This window comes from Crinia signifera, chromosome 5, assembly GCF_055691185.1.
Source record: "Crinia signifera chromosome 5, ASM5569118v1, whole genome shotgun sequence".
Classification (NCBI taxonomy): Eukaryota; Metazoa; Chordata; class Amphibia; order Anura; family Myobatrachidae; genus Crinia; species Crinia signifera.
In genome coordinates this window covers 222,038,287-222,060,201 of record NC_139221.1, presented here as the reverse complement: position 1 = coordinate 222,060,201, position 21,915 = coordinate 222,038,287, and the positions used below count along the sequence as shown (strand labels likewise).

The following is a 21,915-nucleotide window of genomic DNA, read 5'->3' as shown; positions in this document are numbered from 1 at the left end:
TTTTTTTATATGTTTTAATAATTGTAATAATTTAAATGTTGTTTATTTATTTTCCCGAAGTAATGTATTCTGGTTCTAAAGCCTGGTCATTCCAAATTAGTTGCATCAAATGTGGGCAGCAGTGCAGTGTCATTCAATTGGCCCGCAAAATGTTGTTGATATATGGGGCAGTAACTGATAACTGTGATAATATTTCATATAAAATCTGTATTCTTAGGGGCATTATAATAAATAGAGTGGTTGGTCTTTGTAGAGTGTTAGTTAAAAAAAAAAATCAGAGCCATTGAGTTGGGTTAGTTGGATCCATGATCCCATTAATTTTTAAATACAATTTCTACAACTGTCCTTAAAATCCGTCATTATGCCAACAAACATGAATGAGTATGTGATAAATAGCAAGCAGAATATTTGCAAACAGTTCCAGGAAAAGAAGTTGTAAAAATGGCTTGACACTGCTGCCCTATAAATCACTGCAGTGTCATTAAGTTAGAAGGATGCCATACTTCGCAAAATGCTGCACTGTACTCTAGACACCTGCAGCCTTGCATAGACTTAATAATTGTTTCCTTTCAGCTGTATAAATTGGCAAATATTTCTTTGTGCCTTAGTTTACTTCCTGAACACATAAAAATGTACTTGGCTGTACATTAAACTTTAAATATATGTAAACACATTTTAATACATATTTGCTGTCTCGAATAAAGATTTGTCCTTTGGAAATTTTTCAGCATGAGCAAATGTTGTACAGTAACTTTTCCTTACTGTGGGCTTGCACATTATTATTTTTTACTTCTAAAATTCCACCAAGAGAATAGAACGAACATCAAGATGCATAAGTACAGTTTTACAAACTTACATGGGGCAGTGTCATAATTATGTAGAGAAAACAAAAAGGGAGAGGGTTCTGCTTGTCAGAACCTCACAATGTGAAGGTGATATGGGTGGATGTTTTAGGGTGAACAGGGTACAGTTGTGAAGGGAAAATCTGGAAAGTTAGGAGCAGAATTTGAAAGCTAGTAAGCAGGATGAAAGTCTAATTGAGCGTAGAAGAGCATTACAGTGGTTGGACAGAAATACCCAAAAATGGCGAGTGGCGATCAGTGATGTGACGGTTACTGAAGACTCTAGGAATGATTGTGTAAAAGTAGAGTGCTCTATGGCTTTGTAATTAAGATTAGATTTGTATTGTTAATGGGGCAGGAAGCCAGTGAAGTGACTATAAGAGGGGGTCAGCTAAGTAAAAATATATTATTGCACTTTGTGAGAGATGATTATATTACAGTAACCTAGGTAAGAGATAATGAGAACATAAATAAGAAATAAAATCCCAGTATAAGAAAGGACATGGTGTACCCCTCTCCCCTTCCGTGTGCAACGGAACAAACCCTCAATAAAAATTTATATTGAAAAAAAAAAGGACATGGTATGTTGCAAAGGTGAAAAAAGCAGGTTTGGGACTGAATGTGGGAGGAGAAGTAAAGGCAGAGTCAAGGATGACATCAAGACATCAAATTGTGGAACAGGGTGGAACTTTACAGTGGTCAAGGCAATGATCAATTTTGAAAATAATTGAATTTCAAGAACTGTTGCAACATCTGGCAAGAAATGGCCAACAAACAGCATGTAATACAGGAGTGGATGAGGGGAAGAGAGGAAAATTTTGAGTGTAGTTGGTATAGAGGTGGTATTGGAGACCAAATGAAGTTATAATCTGAAATAGGAAGGAGGTGTAGAGTGAAAACAAGGAGGCCATGGACATAACCTTGAGGGACCCCAATGGAAAGTGGACATCGAGGTGTGTGTGTAAAGTCAGAAATAGCATTTAGACCGGTAAGAGGTTACTAAAAAAAAGCACAATAAAGTTGGGCTTTTGTAGGAAGTAGGGATAGTCAATATTTTTTGCTGAAAAGTACACTACAGATTAAAATCTCCAGGGTATGTAAACTTTTGATCAGAGTCATTTGGGTAGTTTCTGTTGTAATTATGATTTTATGATTTAAAAAAAGAGTAAATACAGTTGTTTGACAATAAATGGCTTCACCCAACCACTAACCATGAGTGAAAAAAAAGTTTGTGAGTTATCATTCATATTCTGTGACAAATGGCCAGAAAATCACAAATTCTGCTAGGGTATGTAAACTAATGAGCACAACTGTGTGTATATATATATATTGTATATATATGTGTGTATATCTCTTATATATTTAGCCAGATCTGTCACTCATCCCCTGTGTGTATAACGCTGGGCGGGTTTACAAGAGTGATTGACAACATTATACACACATAGTTTCTGCCTTAGGACACACCCCCCCCGCCCAGCATTATACACAAACCCGACCCACCTAGGGATAGACCAGCGTTATACACATCCCCACCCGCCTACAGCCAGGACTACAGCACCATCCAGCATCCACCATTATACACCACAGCAGCCAACAGGAGGTGAGCCACACCGCCCCCCCCCCCCCCCCGTGCGGGCTGGTCCGCACACACACACTGGGGGGTGGGTGGTATAGTATATATAGAATATTGGTCTTAGTCTTATGCTGTGAATGGGACAGCAGCACCTCTATTACCCCCTCCTGTTAGTGAAGGGTTGGGGAAGTACAGAAAAAGATATTATAGAGTGCGCTAGATATTAAAATCTAAAACTAAACCTAAAAAGTACCACCCGGCAAATTATAATACAATAAAATATGACAGTATTATGTCAATATAAAATAATAATGTTTCCTTTGAATGTCCAATATCAGCATCTGATCACATAAGACCATAAGGATCGATTTTTGCAGTAAAGCTGTTTATTAAAAAAAAAGAAAAACAAGTTTCATCAACCGACTTCATCGGGGGTATGGCAGAAAATGTTTATCAAAACAAAACCTGGATGCTGGAGGATATTCTTTTAAAGAAACAAATTCATAAAATCAGATTAGTTTCATATGGTAGATCAACTACCATGAACAAATTTGTAATAGTCACAGATAAAGTTTCCCTCTTTTGAATAGGGTATCCGTCACTGTATAAAAGGTAACCACAGTTGTAGGTGTGGCTCACTCCACTCTGTGTGTGTGTGTTAGTGTGTGTATATATATATATATATATATATATATATATATATACACACACACACACACACACACACACACTTGAAATAAAAAGTATGTGAACCCTTTGAAATTAAGACGAAATTTTGGACTATTTCTTTTTTATTAAAGTGGTCTTTAATCTGTTTATTTATTATTATTATTATTATTATTATTATTATTATTTATTAATTTATTACTTTGATTATTTTGTTTGGTTATCTTACCTGCATGTGGGTTGACATATAATTTTTATATATGCAGGACTTGTCCATCATGTGTCAAACTTGATCGTTGAAACAGCAGCTTTGTATCTGGAAGTTGATGACAAAAGTCGACTGAAGACGGCCAATGCCCAACTCCTCCTGCTGCTTGACATTTTGAATGGCATGCTGAAGTATACATCTGGTGTAATACGGCTGGTATGTGACATAGATAATTCTAATTACCATTTAGAAGTATGCTTTAGTATTGTCCATATAATCAAAGAATAGCTTCTATTTAAATTGATTGATGAACTATACATTTCATTTATTTTATGCTTACAGAAACATGGTAAGAACTTTGTTAGCTATTCAGTTATATCCCTTACATGTAGAGATGGTGGCTCAGGTTATTTATGCAGAAATGTCTGAGTTACGTGTTGTGCTTGATAAAATGTATACGCTAATACCCAACCATGAACATTATTTACTTTATATTGCTGCATTATTCAGGTGCAAAATAAAGGGAGTGGTACAAAATGTCAAAATGGATGTAATTTCAACATTGTGAATGCTAGAAGGTTGACAGTTGGCATGTGGAGATAGGGCCTTATTCTGGTTTCATCGCTCCCCCGCACGTTCAAATGGGGGAGCAATGTTTTGCTTCTGGGCATGCGCATTTATGCGCATGTGCAGACACTGGATATGAGCGGGCACTGCTAGCTGTCTGACCCATTCACACCTAGCAGTGCGGACGTGGGGCAGCAGCGGTAGGCTGTACCCATGGGAATGCCCAGCATTTTCATGGACGTTCCCATGCAAACGCTGGGCGTTTCCATGCATATGGCGCCATGGCGCGGGTGCCGAGGGTGGGCAGCTGATGTCACCTCATGTCAGCTGCCTGCCCTCTTCCAGTACAGGTAACATGCAAAGCTAATACACCAGAGAGTGTCTTAGTTTTGTGTGCACTTTCCAAATCATTTGATGGTTGGCGACCATCGAATGATCTGGGCCCCGCACCCAAGACTGCGAATAGATGTTTATACAAGACATCCATTTGCAGCCATGCAGGGAACTCAGCAAGCGAGGGAGGGGGGGGCTTACAACCACAATTTTGCAGCGTAGCGTGTGCACCAGAATAAGACCCATAGTGTTTACACCTCATCTAAGCCCTGACTGCAGCCTAACCTTTTCAATTAAATGGTCTGTAATATTGTGTCTGTTGACATCTCAATGTTAACACTGTGAATGTCGAAGTATTGACTGGTGACTTTATGTTCAGTGTAAACATTTTGACAACATACCATGAGATAGAATCCAGCCAGGCCACCACATGGTATCAATCCTTGGCCCCATTAAGTACACATTCTGCCCACTTACCACTAGGTTCCCCATACCAGCTATGTACTGTACAGCCTATTTACAGTGCATGATGGTCTTCAACAACTGGTCTATATCATGGCTGCTTTCGGAGTTATTGGGATGCATTCACTGACCTCCCATTGTGCATGTTGGATATATGACAGACCTTAACTGATTATTGTATTACTTCATGTGTTTACTGTATATTTGTATACTTTGGGACAAAATAACAAATTAAACATGCATAAAAATTTATAAATTGAGATGAATGTATGTCCATAAAAAGTGGATCATGAATGGTTCATCTTTTATAGAACCATAGTGACTTAGGGTAGTTCTACACAAAAAAAGACCCCACCAGAAATGTGAATCGTGCTTTACCGGTAAACATTAGAGCCTGACTGAAAATATGCAATGGAATATGGGCTCATGAAAAAGTTCATGTGTGTATTAAGTACATTTATATATATTTTATATAAAACATGTACCACCATTGCAAGAAAACTATTTTGCTTATAGAGATACATTTGACTTCATGAGTAATTAGCACATGTGCAAATATCCCAACCAATACTTTATGCTTGTGGGTGTGGTCTCAAAACACTAAAACAAAGAGGAACAGGCTAAAGTTACTCATCACCTCTTCTTTTACTTTAAGGCTCAGAAGACTGGCCAAGCAGAAGACACTCAGACAGCAGAGGACCTCCTACTTGCTAATAAACCTCTTACAGATCTAATTAGTTTGCTTGTTCAGCTGGTAAGTTCAGTTTTTTTTCACTATGGGCTGTGGACAAAACTTTGTGAGTTTAAAGATACCAAAAATGCTGTATACTGTAGAATCACACTTATATGGTATTCATTTATTAGTGGGTTTAAGCCGTGGGTAAGTGGCGGCTTCTATTGGCTGCGAGTAATTGGCTCCAGTTACTATGGTATAGGTTGAAAGTAATTTGCGCATAAATTAATTTCCCCGTACCAAAATATATTAGATTATACTACAACAATTTAAAACCGCCTATTTGCTTACCAAAATCCTTTAAAAAAATCTAAATAAATATGATTTTACAATGAATGTGGAGAAACGTGGGTGTGCTTGTACATCTATATATTTAAAAAGCTAACTACTGCTCACCTCTGAGGTGAAGTACTGCCAGCCATCTGAAACTTTCTGGATATGGAGAGAAAGAGCTGTGAAGACAGAGATTAAAGTTATGAGCAGAAAGGGACAAATAGCGATCATTTTGATGGGCTTTTAACTAGTATGCTAATAATTATGCAAGAAAATAAACGCCATAGGAGTTATTAATGATTAAAGGCCACCTTGACCATTAAACTTAAATAGTAATATTTTTAGAGAAAAAAAATTCTGATTGTTTGAGATAGTGTACTGTACATTTGACCTGTGTACCTGTTTTCAGGAATGTCCCCTAATGTGCTAAGTAAGGTAGTCATTAGGTAATCATAGTTTATGTAAAAAGAAGTAGTTGTGTGATACGTCGGTACTTGTTTCCTAGCACGGCCACAAATCTTATGGATCGTGTACCTTTAGTTAAGGTACACGATCCATAAGATGGACCCGATTTCCTTTGAAATCAGGTCCATTTGGCCGGCTAGGACAAAATATCGGGGGCATCGCGTCGGTCGGGACCGTTAACAATGGTCCCGACGCGACCGACGCAATGCCCGCGATTTCCCCATAGGCTTCAATGTTAAAAAATATTTTAACATTGAAATCGTGTCGGGAAAGGTAAAATATCGGGGGCATTGCGTCGGTCGGGACCATTAACATAGGTCCCGACGCGATGCCCCCGATTTTTACATAGGCTTCAATGTTAAAAGATTTTTTAACATTGAAATCCTGAAAAAATGTGAAAAATGTGAAATGGGCCAATATGACCCATTTCACATTTTAGATGTCCCCGTCGTCACCCCACGATAGACGCCAACCCGAAGCGTGGCGAGCGCAGCGAGCCCGCGAGGGGCGGCGGTGCGCGTCCTCCGACCTTTTCATTCCCCTACTATCCACGTCGGCGTGGAGTTGAGAATAGAATAGTGTGGCGAGCGCAGCGAGCCACCGAGCCCGAAGCGTGGCGAGCGCAGCGAGCCCCGCGAGGGGACGCGGATACCTTCACAGTTATACGCGTCCCCTCGCGGGCTTCACAGGTGTCCGTGGTGACGCGGACACCTGTGAAGTCCGCGAAGGGACGCGTTTACCTGTGAAGGTATCCGCGTCCCCTCGCGGGGCTCGCTGCGCTCGCCACGCTTCGGGCTCGGTGGCTCGCTGCGCTCGCCACACTATTCTATTCTCAACTCCACGCAGACGTGGATAGTAGGGGAATGAAAAGGTCGGAGGACGCGCACCGCCGCCCCTCGCGGGCTCTCTGCGCTCGCCACGCTTCGGGTTGGCGTCTATCGTGGGGTGGGGTGTACGCCGTGACATTTGGGCGGGTTGGGAATATTTTACATTGAATCCAATGTAAAATCGGGTCCCAGGGACCCGATTTACATTTAATAAAAAAAAAAAAAATCGGGTCCAAAATCGGTCGGTCGCGACGATCGCATCGCATGCGACGCGATCGACCCGATTTTTCCGACACGACCACCCCGATGTAAATCGGTGTGGCCGTGCTAGGAAACAAGTACCGATACGTCTACTATTTTATTATATATATGTATGTGTGTGTGTTTTTACATGAAGCACCCTCCCTTGGGTCTCTGCAGAGCAATTAAATAGAAACTTAAAATACTGTATAAGAACCCCGGAAAAAAACAACAACAGGGAATACTGTCACTGTGTGACTGCAGGTGACATTTCACACAGAAAGGAGAGTGTGGTCAAAAATTACTTTATATCACAAATCACAATTTTATCAGTTTTCAAGAATCCCAAAACGGAATCCAAACAATGCTCTTCACATGGTGTCTGCAGGTGAAAGTGAAGATGATTGGTGTATCTGTCACCTGTGTTGCTCATCACATACAGGCAGGGACATCATTAGTACCACTAGGTAAGCCTATGTGGTTCCCTAAAGCAGTGGTGGTTGCACAACATACCTCCCAACTTTTAGCTTTCCCAAGGAGGGACACTTGCACGAGCTGAAGGTGTGCGCGCAAAATTAGGGGCGTGGCTTGCCACGGGAGGGGTTGTGACCTATATTTGCACCGTACCGCAAGGCCAGTCCCCCATTTTACACTGTGGGGCATGGCCCTGAGGCTTTGTGAGCCTCTAGCCAAGCTCCCAGCCCCTCTGATGTCAATTGTCCGCTCGCCAGCAACTAACAGGGGACTCCCAACTGTCCCCCCCCCCCGCTGCGGGACATTGCCGGTGGCGGGAGGGACGCGGGAACGTCCCTGAAAACCGGGACGTTCCCGCGATTATCGGGATGGTTGGGAGGTATGGCTCTGCCTCTGATGCCTCAGACTTCCACATTCCCATCCAACAGCTTCAAAAGGTAAGAAGTAGAGGATGGGGTAATTCCAGAAGTAGTGGGCATCAGAAAATAGTGGGTGCCTACTTATGATGTCTGCAAGAAAAAAAGAAAATACATTATAAATTGAATCATTTGTGTTCCTGTCTTCTTTGTTCCTTTTTAACAGATGTACTCATTGATAGTACGTAGCAAAACAAAATAGTATCATGCACAGGACAAAGAACACATCAGACAGATAATTTTAGAAGAACCAACATAACTAGTATTAATATCGATAATATATGATAGTTAGGTGATGTTGGAGGTGCCCCCAGGAATCAAGTACTTATATACTCAGAAAGAGAGAAACGGACGACAACAGAGAGTGGGCAGCTGTTCACAGAAGGGATTCCTTGTTGGAGGCACACTTTTGTATAGTATAAGATGAGTGAAATAAAACTTAGCTTTTAATTCCAATTATTTAAAATAATGGCTCAAAAAATGTTTTTGCATAATAAACAATTTGTCATAAGAGGTTAGACAATATATACTTCTAGAATTGTGATCAAAAGATTGTTGCCACTGAATAAGCAAAAATATTTACATGTGAAAAGTGGCAGTTGGTGGTGTTATTAATTCACACATGCACTGTTGGTGTATGATTGATTTGTGTCCTTAAATAGGACAGCAGATGACACGTCCAGCGTGTCTAATGGTTGTAATTTCATTAATTATCAAGTTTAAGAATAAGGTACAGTAGTCATAACAATACCCGTTGGTGGTAGTGAGCGATTTATGGGTTCAAAAACCCTTGTTTAAAGTATTGGGGCACAATAGGTGTGGGATATGGGAAAAGAGAAGTACAGTGTGTGGGATTCAATTATTTCTGCTGCCCAACGTCTTCAAAGAATATTTTGAGCAGACGGAGGGTGAGAGAAGAAGTTGACACACCGAAATAGAGAAATGTAAAGAGGACACTTCTGTGAGTAGTGTTAGGTCAACCCTGAAACAACAGTATTGCAGGGCCGAAATACGCTACCAGAAAGTCTCTCCTACACAGAGTTGAGAAAAGAAGTGAACAGTTGTATGCAAGGATAATATTTGTCAATTATGAGCGTTCTAAGTACAGTGACAAAAACAGTATCTTGCGTCTATTGTCTTATTGATGACTTTGAGTGCCACTGAAATAGTTGGATTATATATATATATATATATATATATATATAATTCATCCAAATAGGACAGCACTACTCCTCCACAATGTAAACTGCCGGGGTGTCCAAATCCAGAGGGAATACCAGCAGATATTCCAGCAAACACAGTCCTTAGTGTAAAATAAGATGCACTCACCGGTCTTCTCAATTTTGCAGAAAGGTATTTAATACATACCACAAAAGTTCACATGACAGTGGGTTATGGTCGACGTTTCGGTCTACTGGCGAGACCTTTTTCAAGACCTGCCTCTCCTGCCCTCCTCAGTGTGCAACTACCATAAAATAATGGACGCCTTATATGCCCAAAGACACACCCCCTAATTCCGATAATCCACTAACACATCACACCTGGTACATCCAGGTGTGCTTGTGTATCAGCTAACATCATCTCCAGTAGCCAGAGCAAAAAAACAAAAACAAAACAAAACATATCATAAGCAGACTGCAATTCTTACCTACAGCGCTGAATCCACAAATACACTCTGTACATCCCAAACCACAGGACAGAATGTCCTGCCAGCGTGCGTGTCACCGCCTCACTGCGTTCCAAGGACAGGAAATGACACTCTCATATCCAGCCTGCTAGTCATTCACATCGTGTGTGTCGCGCAAAATGACTATGCGCTCCACCACCAGGAAGCTTGCGTCTCAAGCCTCACTGTGCTTTCCAATAGCAGGAAGCTCCCCACGTGCCTGTCAAACTCATTTACATGCGCTGCTGTCTACCCAGCCTGCGGCGCGTAATGACTATGCGCTCCACCCCAGGAGGCTTGCGTGTCAAGCCTCACTGTGCTTGCAAATAGCAGGAAGCTCCTGTCAAATAACTTTATATGCGCTGCTGTCCACCGCTGTTTACCAATAAAAAATGTACATATAGCGCTTGCACACAGATGCATATAGCGCTGAATAGACAGGATATAAGGTGCATATAAGTAAAAAAGAAAAAACCAATGATGTCAAAAAAGTCCATGGGTGTCTGAGGGAATACCAGGCGTCCATCACATTAAACAATTTAAAGTGACATACCACCACATATACAATTACAGTGACATACCAATAGGTTACCACTAAAAGTTAAAAACAGTTACATTTTTTTGTTATTTTTCTTAAATATATTTTTTATATAAAAAAATCACAACCAGGCGCTACTAATGTTACTGAAATCACTATTATCATCAGGCGCAGCCACTACCATGTTACCCATGGATTTGGGGTACACCTGAAGAAAAAATAGTAAGATTTTTTGATTTTTTAGAGGAACACACTCAGCGAATTGTACTCGTTCAGTCCCCTTGGCGAGATTGTATCGAGTCTCTGTATCCATTTGGCCTCTTTCCTTAATAATATCAGTCCCCGGTCACCCCCTCTCCTCAATGGGGGGACCCAGTCAATGATCATGTACGTCATACAGGAAATCTGATGCTTCATTTTCAGGAAATGTGCCGCAACAGGTTTGTCGGTGGCCGAAGTTGCATATGCCAACCGTATTGAGGACCTGTGCTGATTCATTCGTTCTCGAAATGTTCTTATCGTCTTGCCTATGTAGGCTAGCCCACACGGGCATTTCAAGATATATATTACATGGACCATGGTGCAAACCAGATGGTGCTGTAGCATGATTTTACGTCCAGAGTGCGGGTGGCAGAAAGATCCTCCCGTCAGCATCGCCCGGCAGGTCGTGCACTGTGGACACTTAAAGCAACCCATCTTCTTACGCAGCCAACCACCTTCTCCAACCGAAGGCCTCATATCTGGACGAAATAACACATCCTTAAGATTCTTCCCTCTCTTAGCCCCGATCAGGGGGGGATGGTTAGAAATGGTTCTGAAGGCAGGGTCAGTTCTTAATATGGGCCAATGTTTTTTTATGGCCTTGTTGACCTTTTTAAACCCACTGTCACACTGCATTACAATAGTTAGACGCTCTGGAGTGCCGGTTTCCTCTCTCACTGTCACCGGTTCAGCGAATAATCTTCTGGCTTTATGCAGACTTTGCTGTATGTCAGCATTTTTATAACCGCGTGTCTTAAACCTTTCAGCACAGTCCAGTATCTGCAACTCTGCCTGTTGTGTACCAGAGTTGTTGCGAAGAACCCGCAGGAACTGCGAGACTGGCAGGTTAGATTTTAATTTGTCAGGGTGGTGGCTTGTTGCCCACAACAGCGCATTCCTGTCAGTCGGCTTCCTGTATAACGTATACTCCAAGTGGGAATGTTTATTGGTCACTGACACATCGAGGAAGTTCACAGTAGTGCTGTCAACATTTGCAGTAAACCTGATAGGGCTGTCAAGCTGGTTTAATTCATACACCATCAACAGAAGGGAATCCTTCGTACCCCTCCATATTATAAACAAATCGTCTATAAATCTTTTGTAGTGTATGATGTTGGCAGCATACCTACGCAAAATGTGAACCTCCTCATAATCAGCCATAAACAGATTTGCGAACCCCGGCGCCAGGTTAGAACCCATGGCAGTACCGGATTTTTGCATGTAATGTTCGCCCTGATATTGAAAATGGTTCAAAGTTAACACCTTGCTTATTAATTCGCAAATAAACTCAATGGGAGGTCCACTGTACGGTCCCTGGATCAACGCTTTGCGTACTGCTTGTATACCGCTAGCGTGCGGGATTACCGTATACAATGACGACACATCCAGTGTCGCCAAGACACATTCATCAGACAATCCAACCACATTGTGCAACCCCCCCAGGAAGTCACCAGTATCCTTAATATAACTCGATACAGCCTGCACGCACGGCTTCAGAAAAAAGTCCACATACTGTGCTAGAGGTTGCAGTATGGACCCACATGCCGCGATAATGGGCCTTCCTGGGGGGTCCACAAGGGTTTTGTGGATCTTCGGCAGTGTGTATAGTAGAGGGCATTTGGGATGTTCTACCGACAAAAAACCAAAGATATGTTCATCAATCCAACCCTCGTTTAATGCTGTTCTTAAAAAAGAATCCACTTCTCTCTTAATTCTGGGCATTGGACTAAAATCTATCTTCTGATAAGTGTCGGTATCACTCAACTGCCGTCTTACTTCCTTATCATAATCCACAAAGTTCTGAAGGACTATTGCTCCCCCCTTATCAGCGCCCCTTATTACGACAGATGTGTCGTTCTTAAGATCATGTAAAGCCTGCCTCTCTGCTGTAGATAGATTGTCAAACGTCCGATGGTCTCTCACCCCATCTCTGACGTCACCATCCACCATACGCATAAAGGTTTTAAGGCTTGCGCTAGATGAGGGGGGATCAAAAGTGCTCGCTTTTTTGAAACCAGCTATACCACTAGGTTCATAAGTACTGCTTTTGTCTGAGAAAAATTCTTTCAAACGTAATTTCCTTCCCATTTTGTAATGATTAATATTCCATTCCATGGTGTCAAATTTACAAGTTGGTATAAACTTTAAACCCTTTTCCAACAAGGATTCTTCTGCTGTAGTCAGGTTGTGACTGGACAGGTTAAAGATAAGTTGTTCTACCTTATTCCTCTTCCTCTGCCTCTGGCGCCCCCCCCGCCTCGGGTGCGGTCTCTTCCGCCAGTCCTTGACCCTGTCCTGGGCCTGACGTCTGGGCCTAAAAAAGACCCAGCCCCGAGATCCTGACCAGAAGGGGGTAGACTACCAGATGTATCAGAGTCAGGGGAAGAGTTAGAGTACAGATTACGTGCACCCTGCCCTCTTTGAAAATTACGACCTCTTGCTTTATATCTATTAGCCTGCCCTTCACCACTCAGCCAACGGTATACGGTGTGATGTTTATAATCACCCTCTACAATGTCCCACTTTTTACGTTTAAAGGCTATAAGGTCAGAGCGATACTTTTCCACCAAGGCCTGTGTTTTGCCTAGCCAATCCTCCGATTTATCTTTAGCCAGAGTGGTTTTACATTTTTTCTCAAGTTCTTTTAACTCAGTTTTAACTTTTTTTAATTCCACCCCCACCTCCTCAATCACCAAAATCAGTAAATCTGCCGAACACTTATTCAGTATCCCACACCACTTGATGCAGAACACTGAATTCTTGCGGCCGATTGTGGGGGTGTTTGCCACCCTGAAACCTCTTGGTATGCGTTTCTTTCTATAATATTCAGATAAAAATTGACCATGTAAAATCAAATCCACCTCTCGCTTACGCAAGCGGGTCAATTTATGATGTAAATCCAAAGAGGTCTCAGCCGGCAACTTATCAAATTCTATTTGATCAAACAACACTCTGTCTGCTTCATCGTCAGTCAGGCTAACAAACACTGATTCAGCCTCATTCAAAGCATTTTCATCAAAAAAACCTTCAAGTTGTGCCATATCACTGAGGGTTCACAATTTTGCCTAATGTAGGTTGCCACTCAACATCAGCGCCTGGTTGTGAAACACTATATAGCCATATAGTTGCAAACCACTTAAAGAGGATATGGAGATAAGAATAAAAAACAAATGCTTATATTTTTCTCGAACTCGCTTCACTCAATTTTTCAAATATATTATCCAGGGGTGCCAGTCCAGAGAAATCAAAAACGCCTCTCGTAATAATTCATCCAAATAGGACAGCACTACTCCTCCACAATGTAAACTGCCGGGGTGTCCAAATCCAGAGGGAATACCAGCAGATATTCCAGCAAACACAGTCCTTAGTGTAAAATAAGATGCACTCACCGGTCTTCTCAATTTTGCAGAGATTAAAAAAAGTTAAAACTGAGTTAAAAGAACTTGAGAAAAAATGTAAAACCACTCTGGCTAAAGATAAATCGGAGGATTGGCTAGGCAAAACACAGGCCTTGGTGGAAAAGTATCGCTCTGACCTTATAGCCTTTAAACGTAAAAAGTGGGACATTGTAGAGGGTGATTATAAACATCACACCGTATACCGTTGGCTGAGTGGTGAAGGGCAGGCTAATAGATATAAAGCAAGAGGTCGTAATTTTCAAAGAGGGCAGGGTGCACGTAATCTGTACTCTAACTCTTCCCCTGACTCTGATACATCTGGTAGTCTACCCCCTTCTGGTCAGGATCTCGGGGCTGGGTCTTTTTTAGGCCCAGACGTCAGGCCCAGGACAGGGTCAAGGACTGGCGGAAGAGACCGCACCCGAGGCGGGGGGGGCGCCAGAGGCAGAGGAAGAGGAATAAGGTAGAACAACTTATCTTTAACCTGTCCAGTCACAACCTGACTACAGCAGAAGAATCCTTGTTGGAAAAGGGTTTAAAGTTTATACCAACTTGTAAATTTGACACCATGGAATGGAATATTAATCATTACAAAATGGGAAGGAAATTACGTTTGAAAGAATTTTTCTCAGACAAAAGCAGTACTTATGAACCTAGTGGTATAGCTGGTTTCAAAAAAGCGAGCACTTTTGATCCCCCCTCATCTAGCGCAAGCCTTAAAACCTTTATGCGTATGGTGGATGGTGACGTCAGAGATGGGGTGAGAGACCATCGGACGTTTGACAATCTATCTACAGCAGAGAGGCAGGCTTTACATGATCTTAAGAACGACACATCTGTCGTAATAAGGGGCGCTGATAAGGGGGGAGCAATAGTCCTTCAGCACTTTGTGGATTATGATAAGGAAGTAAGACGGCAGTTGAGTGATACCGACACTTATCAGAAGATAGATTTTAGTCCAATGCCCAGAATTAAGAGAGAAGTGGATTCTTTTTTAAGAACAGCATTAAACGAGGGTTGGATTGATGAACATATCTTTGGTTTTTTGTCGGTAGAACATCCCAAATGCCCTCTACTATACACACTGCCGAAGATCCACAAAACCCTTGTGGACCCCCCAGGAAGGCCCATTATCGCGGCATGTGGGTCCATACTGCAACCTCTAGCACAGTATGTGGACTTTTTTCTGCAGCCGTGCGTGCAGGCTGTATCGAGTTATATTAAGGATACTGGTGACTTCCTGGGGGGGTTGCACAATGTGGTTGGATTGTCTGATGAATGTGTCTTGGCGACACTGGATGTGTCGTCATTGTATACGGTAATCCCGCACGCTAGCGGTATACAAGCAGTACGCAAAGCGTTGATCCAGGGACCGTACAGTGGACCTCCCATTGAGTTTATTTGCGAATTAATAAGCAAGGTGTTAACTTTGAACCATTTTCAATATCAGGGCGAACATTACATGCAAAAATCCGGTACTGCCATGGGTTCTAACCTGGCGCCGGGGTTCGCAAATCTGTTTATGGCTGATTATGAGGAGGTTCACATTTTGCGTAGGTATGCTGCCAACATCATACACTACAAAAGATTTATAGACGATTTGTTTATAATATGGAGGGGTACGAAGGATTCCCTTCTGTTGATGGTGTATGAATTAAACCAGCTTGACAGCCCTATCAGGTTTACTGCAAATGTTGACAGCACTACTGTGAACTTCCTCGATGTGTCAGTGACCAATAAACATTCCCACTTGGAGTATACGTTATACAGGAAGCCGACTGACAGGAATGCGCTGTTGTGGGCAACAAGCCACCACCCTGACAAATTAAAATCTAACCTGCCAGTCTCGCAGTTCCTGCGGGTTCTTCGCAACAACTCTGGTACACAACAGGCAGAGTTGCAGATACTGGACTGTGCTGAAAGGTTTAAGACACGCTGTTATAAAAATGCTGACATACAGCAAAGTCTGCATAAAGCCAGAAGATTATTCGCTGAACCGGTGACAGTGAGAGAGGAAACCGGCACTCCAGAGCGTCTAACTATTGTAATGCAGTGTGACAGTGGGTTTAAAAAGGTCAACAAGGCCATAAAAAAACATTGGCCCATATTAAGAACTGACCCTGCCTTCAGAACCATTTCTAACCATCCCCCCCTGATCGGGGCTAAGAGAGGGAAGAATCTTAAGGATGTGTTATTTCGTCCAGATATGAGGCCTTCGGTTGGAGAAGGTGGTTGGCTGCGTAAGAAGATGGGTTGCTTTAAGTGTCCACAGTGCACGACCTGCCGGGCGATGCTGACGGGAGGATCTTTCTGCCACCCGCACTCTGGACGTAAAATCATGCTACAGCACCATCTGGTTTGCACCATGGACCATGTGATATATATCTTGAAATGCCCGTGTGGGCTAGCCTACATAGGCAAGACGATAAGAACATTTCGAGAACGAATGAATCAGCACAGGTCCTCAATACGGTTGGCATATGCAACTTCGGCCACCGACAAACCTGTTGCGGCGCATTTCCTGAAAATGAAGCATCAGATTTCCTGTATGACGTACATGATCATTGACTGGGTCCCCCCATTGAGGAGAGGGGGTGACCGGGGACTGATATTTTTAAGGAAAGAGGCCAAATGGATACAGAGACTCGATACAATCTCGCCAAGGGGACTGAACGAGTACAATTCGCTGAGTGTGTTCCTCTAAAAAATCAAAAAATCTTACTATTTTTTCTTCAGGTGTACCCCAAATCCATGGGTAACATGGTAGTGGCTGCGCCTGATGATAATAGTGATTTCAGTAACATTAGTAGCGCCTGGTTGTGATTTTTTTATATAAAAAATATATTTAAGAAAAATAACAAAAAAATGTAACTGTTTTTAACTTTTAGTGGTAACCTATTGGTATGTCACTGTAATTGTATATGTGGTGGTATGTCACTTTAAATTGTTTAATGTGATGGACGCCTGGTATTCCCTCAGACACCCATGGACTTTTTTGACATCATTGGTTTTTTCTTTTTTACTTATATGCACCTTATATCCTGTCTATTCAGCGCTATATGCATCTGTGTGCAAGCGCTATATGTACATTTTTTATTGGTAAACAGCGGTGGACAGCAGCGCATATAAAGTTATTTGACAGGAGCTTCCTGCTATTTGCAAGCACAGTGAGGCTTGACACGCAAGCCTCCTGGGGTGGAGCGCATAGTCATTACGCGCCGCAGGCTGGGTAGACAGCAGCGCATGTAAATGAGTTTGACAGGCACGTGGGGAGCTTCCTGCTATTGGAAAGCACAGTGAGGCTTGAGACGCAAGCTTCCTGGTGGTGGAGCGCATAGTCATTTTGCGCGACACACACGATGTGAATGACTAGCAGGCTGGATATGAGAGTGTCATTTCCTGTCCTTGGAACGCAGTGAGGCGGTGACACGCACGCTGGCAGGACATTCTGTCCTGTGGTTTGGGATGTACAGAGTGTATTTGTGGATTCAGCGCTGTAGGTAAGAATTGCAGTCTGCTTATGATATGTTTTGTTTTGTTTTTGTTTTTTTGCTCTGGCTACTGGAGATGATGTTAGCTGATACACAAGCACACCTGGATGTACCAGGTGTGATGTGTTAGTGGATTATCGGAATTAGGGGGTGTGTCTTTGGGCATATAAGGCGTCCATTATTTTATGGTAGTTGCACACTGAGGAGGGCAGGAGAGGCAGGTCTTGAAAAAGGTCTCGCCAGTAGACCGAAACGTCGACCATAACCCACTGTCATGTGAACTTTTGTGGTATGTATTAAATACCTTTCTGCAAAATTGAGAAGACCGGTGAGTGCATCTTATTTTACACTAAGGACTATATATATATATATATATATATATATATATATATATATATATATATATATATATATATAAAAGTAATACTGTATTAATCATTTTATGTTAATACATTCCGTACTTGAATGTTCAGATTGTGAGGAAAATGCATCTAATGTACAGTACTATATGTGTCCAATAAATAAAGAATTGTGTTCTTACAATTTCCATGACTACAGGCAATAGTAGTAAAATTGTAATAACTGAAATTGCCTGCAGTAACCAGGGGTCAGATTACAAGAGTTGACATTGCTGGATTTATGCAATTTTTAGCCACAAATCAGTATATAGTGTTGGCTATCGGAAAAATCATCACTTGGCACAGAACTGGCACAGACAGCAGAGTAACAGCTAGATTAGAATTTACAAGATATGCTGTCCCTAAGCTCTTCCCATCCCAGGTTTAAATTAATCAGAGATAAAGCAGAGTGACAAATAAATTGGACATGAATAAGATTGAGACCTGGCTTCTTACATTACAGCACACTAAAAAGACCAACATATTTTTATTTTAAGGTTAAACTAAAATACTGTTTGATATATTTTATGTCAATAGAGTAAACTGATGCCTTTTGTCATATTTTAACCTTGTGTGTACTTTTATAATCATTGTAATATTTTGTAACCAATTTTTAAAGCTCTGTAGTATTTCTAGGAATAAATAATACATATTCTCAGTCCTGGTTCTGTGTTCTTAAGACTCATAAGCCTCAGAAGAGTGGTCAGCGTTACCTTAGTTTGGCCCTTATTCTGATTGACGCGTACTTTACCGCATACTTTCGGATCGCGTCTTTACGGCGTCTGCGCATGCGTGGCGAACGCCACGCGCATGTGCCACGCATTGACTCCGTACCTGTTCGGCCAAATCCCGTACAAAACTGTTCACCGCAATCAGTCGGGAAATATGGGCGTATTATGGGCGTCATGCGGAATGACACATGGGCGTAGTTTCAAAGTGGGCAAAACGGGGCGGAAACATGGGCGGACACGGGGGAGTACACTTATGTTGGGGGGCGTACATTCGGATAGCACTCCGAATGCACGCGAACAAAAAGGGAAGAAATGTGCGGTGTCCAAAAGGCCACTATTGCTTTGCGGACACCACTCGTTCCTGCGGGAGGCGAACGGACCGCCTAATGACTACAAGCATTAACACCTGAACCCAATAGAATCGACTCCTTTACTCATTACTCACTAATAGGACGCTTGTCAGTGCTTTAATTGAAACCATTGCTGCTTCAAGGAAACCTTAATAATCACCCACATATGCTGTACTTCTGACACACTTTAAACCTGCTAACAATGGACATGACTGAATATTAATACTAGCAATACACATGTGTATGCGACATGTACTAAGTAAACCACACAATTGTTGTAAAGTAAAGCAATTTATTTATATACATTTCACAGTCAATGCCACTGTGATACAATGACAAAAAAATAAAAATACCAAAAAAAAAAAACCATGCCAGGAATGTACCAAAATAAATTATAATACAAAACAAATATAATTGCACACAGATGGACTCCAGCACCTCCTATGTGCCACTGCACATGCAGCCAGTGGGAAATGAGGAGGCTGCTGGCCCTTCTACAGCAGGCCAACCTGCACCTGACCATTCTACAGCAGGGCAACCTACACCTGGCCCTTCTGCAGCAGGCCAACCTGCAGCTGGCTCATATGCACCATCAGCAGAATCTTTGGGAACACAACCGGGGACTTAGCAACATCACATCAAGTGCAGCTGACAGTAATGGCAGGCAAAAGAGGGCAACAGGGGAACCAAAAAGGACATTGGAAGCAAGGGCTCATCTGGTTACCCTCAGCACGTGATTGGACATAAGAAGCTGACACACACAGTACAATGGAAGATTTGGGATGAGATAACGGTGGAGATTAATGCAGCCACAAGTTCATTTTCGACCATGTTTGGCCTTGGTAGGCTCCTTGGCCTGTGCAGCAGCTCTTCGGGCACGGCCAGATGCTGGGGCAGGTGGAGCAGATGCTGGTGAGGGGTTGGCTGGTCTACCCCTCCTGCCAGCAGGGAGTGTTGCTGGTGGTAATGCACCAGAAACGGATGACATTAGGACCCTGTTGCTGTTAACCAGCTCCACCATAAGCTCATTATGGTGGAGGAGGAGATCATTTTGGCGGGTGGCTTGCTCGGCCAGCACCTGAGCACTTGCAGCCATGGCCTGATGCGCCTCAGCCATGGCCTGCAGGCTCCCAGCGATGGCCTGCTGGGTGCTGACCAAGCTCGCCATGATCTCCTCGGTCCTATGCATCCGTTCTGATGCCAACTCTCCCTGCTGGTTTATGTCCCCAAGCATCTGGGCCAACCTGGCCAAATCGGCTTGGGCCGATGGCGGCTGCTGCTGCACAGGCCTACCACTGGGGCCAGGTGGCACGGACTCCTCCACCTCCTGAGCAGAGTCGTCACCAAGCAGTGGGGTGTCTGTGGAAAATGATAAACACAATTAGGACACATTCTAAGATAATTACTTGCACAAGCTTATGGCATGACCAATATTTACCTTCCAGAAAAGACGCAAACACTTCAGCTGGGGCCTCGCTATCCATCGTGCTCACCCCCCTGACCTCCTCAACTGATATACAGCTCTCGGCCATCAACTCCAGGGGGGTGAGCTCTAGCCCTGATGGCATGGGCCCGGCCCCAGATCTCTGGCTGTGTTCCCACCGCTTGGTCATCTTCCTCTTCAGGTTGGTTTTGAAGTCCTGCCACCTGCAATGTAAGTTGACATATTAATCCATGTCACTCCAGATGTTTGCTGTTGCAGCCATTGCTCTGTGCTACATATTACGACATGTGCTTAATGTCCAAAAGATAACATTACATGCAACTATGATATCAACCGTTACAATACACATTCACAATCACCATACTCTAACTCTCAACTAAATAACATGGCAATAATGTCTGTGTATCGTAACAACCTCACGGGGCATTTGCAAAATCCATCTAAGCATGAATTCAATCATTACTTGTCTATTACTGGGCACATGTATCACAAAACAACTTGCCTCTTCTTCACATGGTCCGTCTCACGAACTTGTGGCGCTACTTCATTAATCTCTGCCGTTATCTGTTCCCAAATCTTCCATCTGCGTGTGTGTGTCAGCTTCTCCGATGGACACTCAATCCAATCACGTGCTCGGGGAACCAGGATGGCAAGCTCCTGTGCTTCATATGCCTTATTTCTTGTAGTTGGTTCCTCTGTTGCCCTTGCTCTCCCCTTGCCACGTCCATGGCCACGCCCCCTGGCACCTGTCGCTGCACTTGAAGTGCTGGCCATGGTACTATCTTGTGAAGTCCCCGGTTGTGTTCCCAAAGATTCTGCTGATGGTGCATATGAGCCAGCTGCAGGTTGGCCTGCTGCAGAAGGGCCAGGTGTAGGTTGCCCTGCTGTAGAATGGTCAGGTGCAGGTTGCCCTGCTGTAGAAGGGCCAGCAGCCTCCTCATTACCCACTGGCCGCATGTGCAGTGGCACATAGGTGGTGCTGGAGTCCATCTGGTCAAATAGTTGCTGCAGGTCTGGGTCCACCTCTGGTTGTGATCCAGACATGTTAGCAACAACATTGTCACCTTCTAATACACCTTTATATACTGTTTGTGTATCCTGTTTGGCGGACATCAGCGGCAGCTGCGTTCCGTGCACGAGCGTACGTCGCTGTTTTTTCGCGCCGCATACGGTGGCGGAAATTCCATTGTGTAAAACCTGGCGAAACTTCGACATGAAATACTGGTCACCAATTCTAACATTGCATAGAATCTTCTGCTACACCTGTGACTATCGCACAATACACATGCTATTTGCTAGCATGACATGACATTTGGTTCATGACTACTGTGGTATTGTGGCGTTTGATTGCAAGCTAAAAGTAGCCCAATCCCTTCGAAAATCCAGGCCACAAGTCATGCAATACTCATCACTACTGTTATAGACCACACATGTGACAGGCCTATAAATAGTGAGTTGCTGCTAGAATCATTTGTCTCCAGATCTGGCCTTGTCAGGGTGTAAGGTAAGCTCTTCCATGGTCCTTGTAGATATGATATCCATTAACAATGTAAGTGTAT

The 21,915-nt window shown here is 43.0% G+C and overlaps 1 protein-coding gene across 1 annotated transcript in view; it reads left to right on the top strand.

Annotated features, from left to right (window-relative positions):
- Nucleotides 1-21,915, top strand: part of ULK4 (unc-51 like kinase 4) — a 704,158-nt gene that overhangs the window by 489,005 nt on the left and 193,238 nt on the right. Inside the window, exons 33-34 of the mRNA XM_083188569.1 lie at nucleotides 3,348-3,505; nucleotides 5,307-5,405. Coding sequence (XP_083044695.1) covers nucleotides 3,348-3,505; nucleotides 5,307-5,405 — 257 coding nt within the window. The remainder of the gene's footprint in view (nucleotides 1-3,347; nucleotides 3,506-5,306; nucleotides 5,406-21,915) is intronic.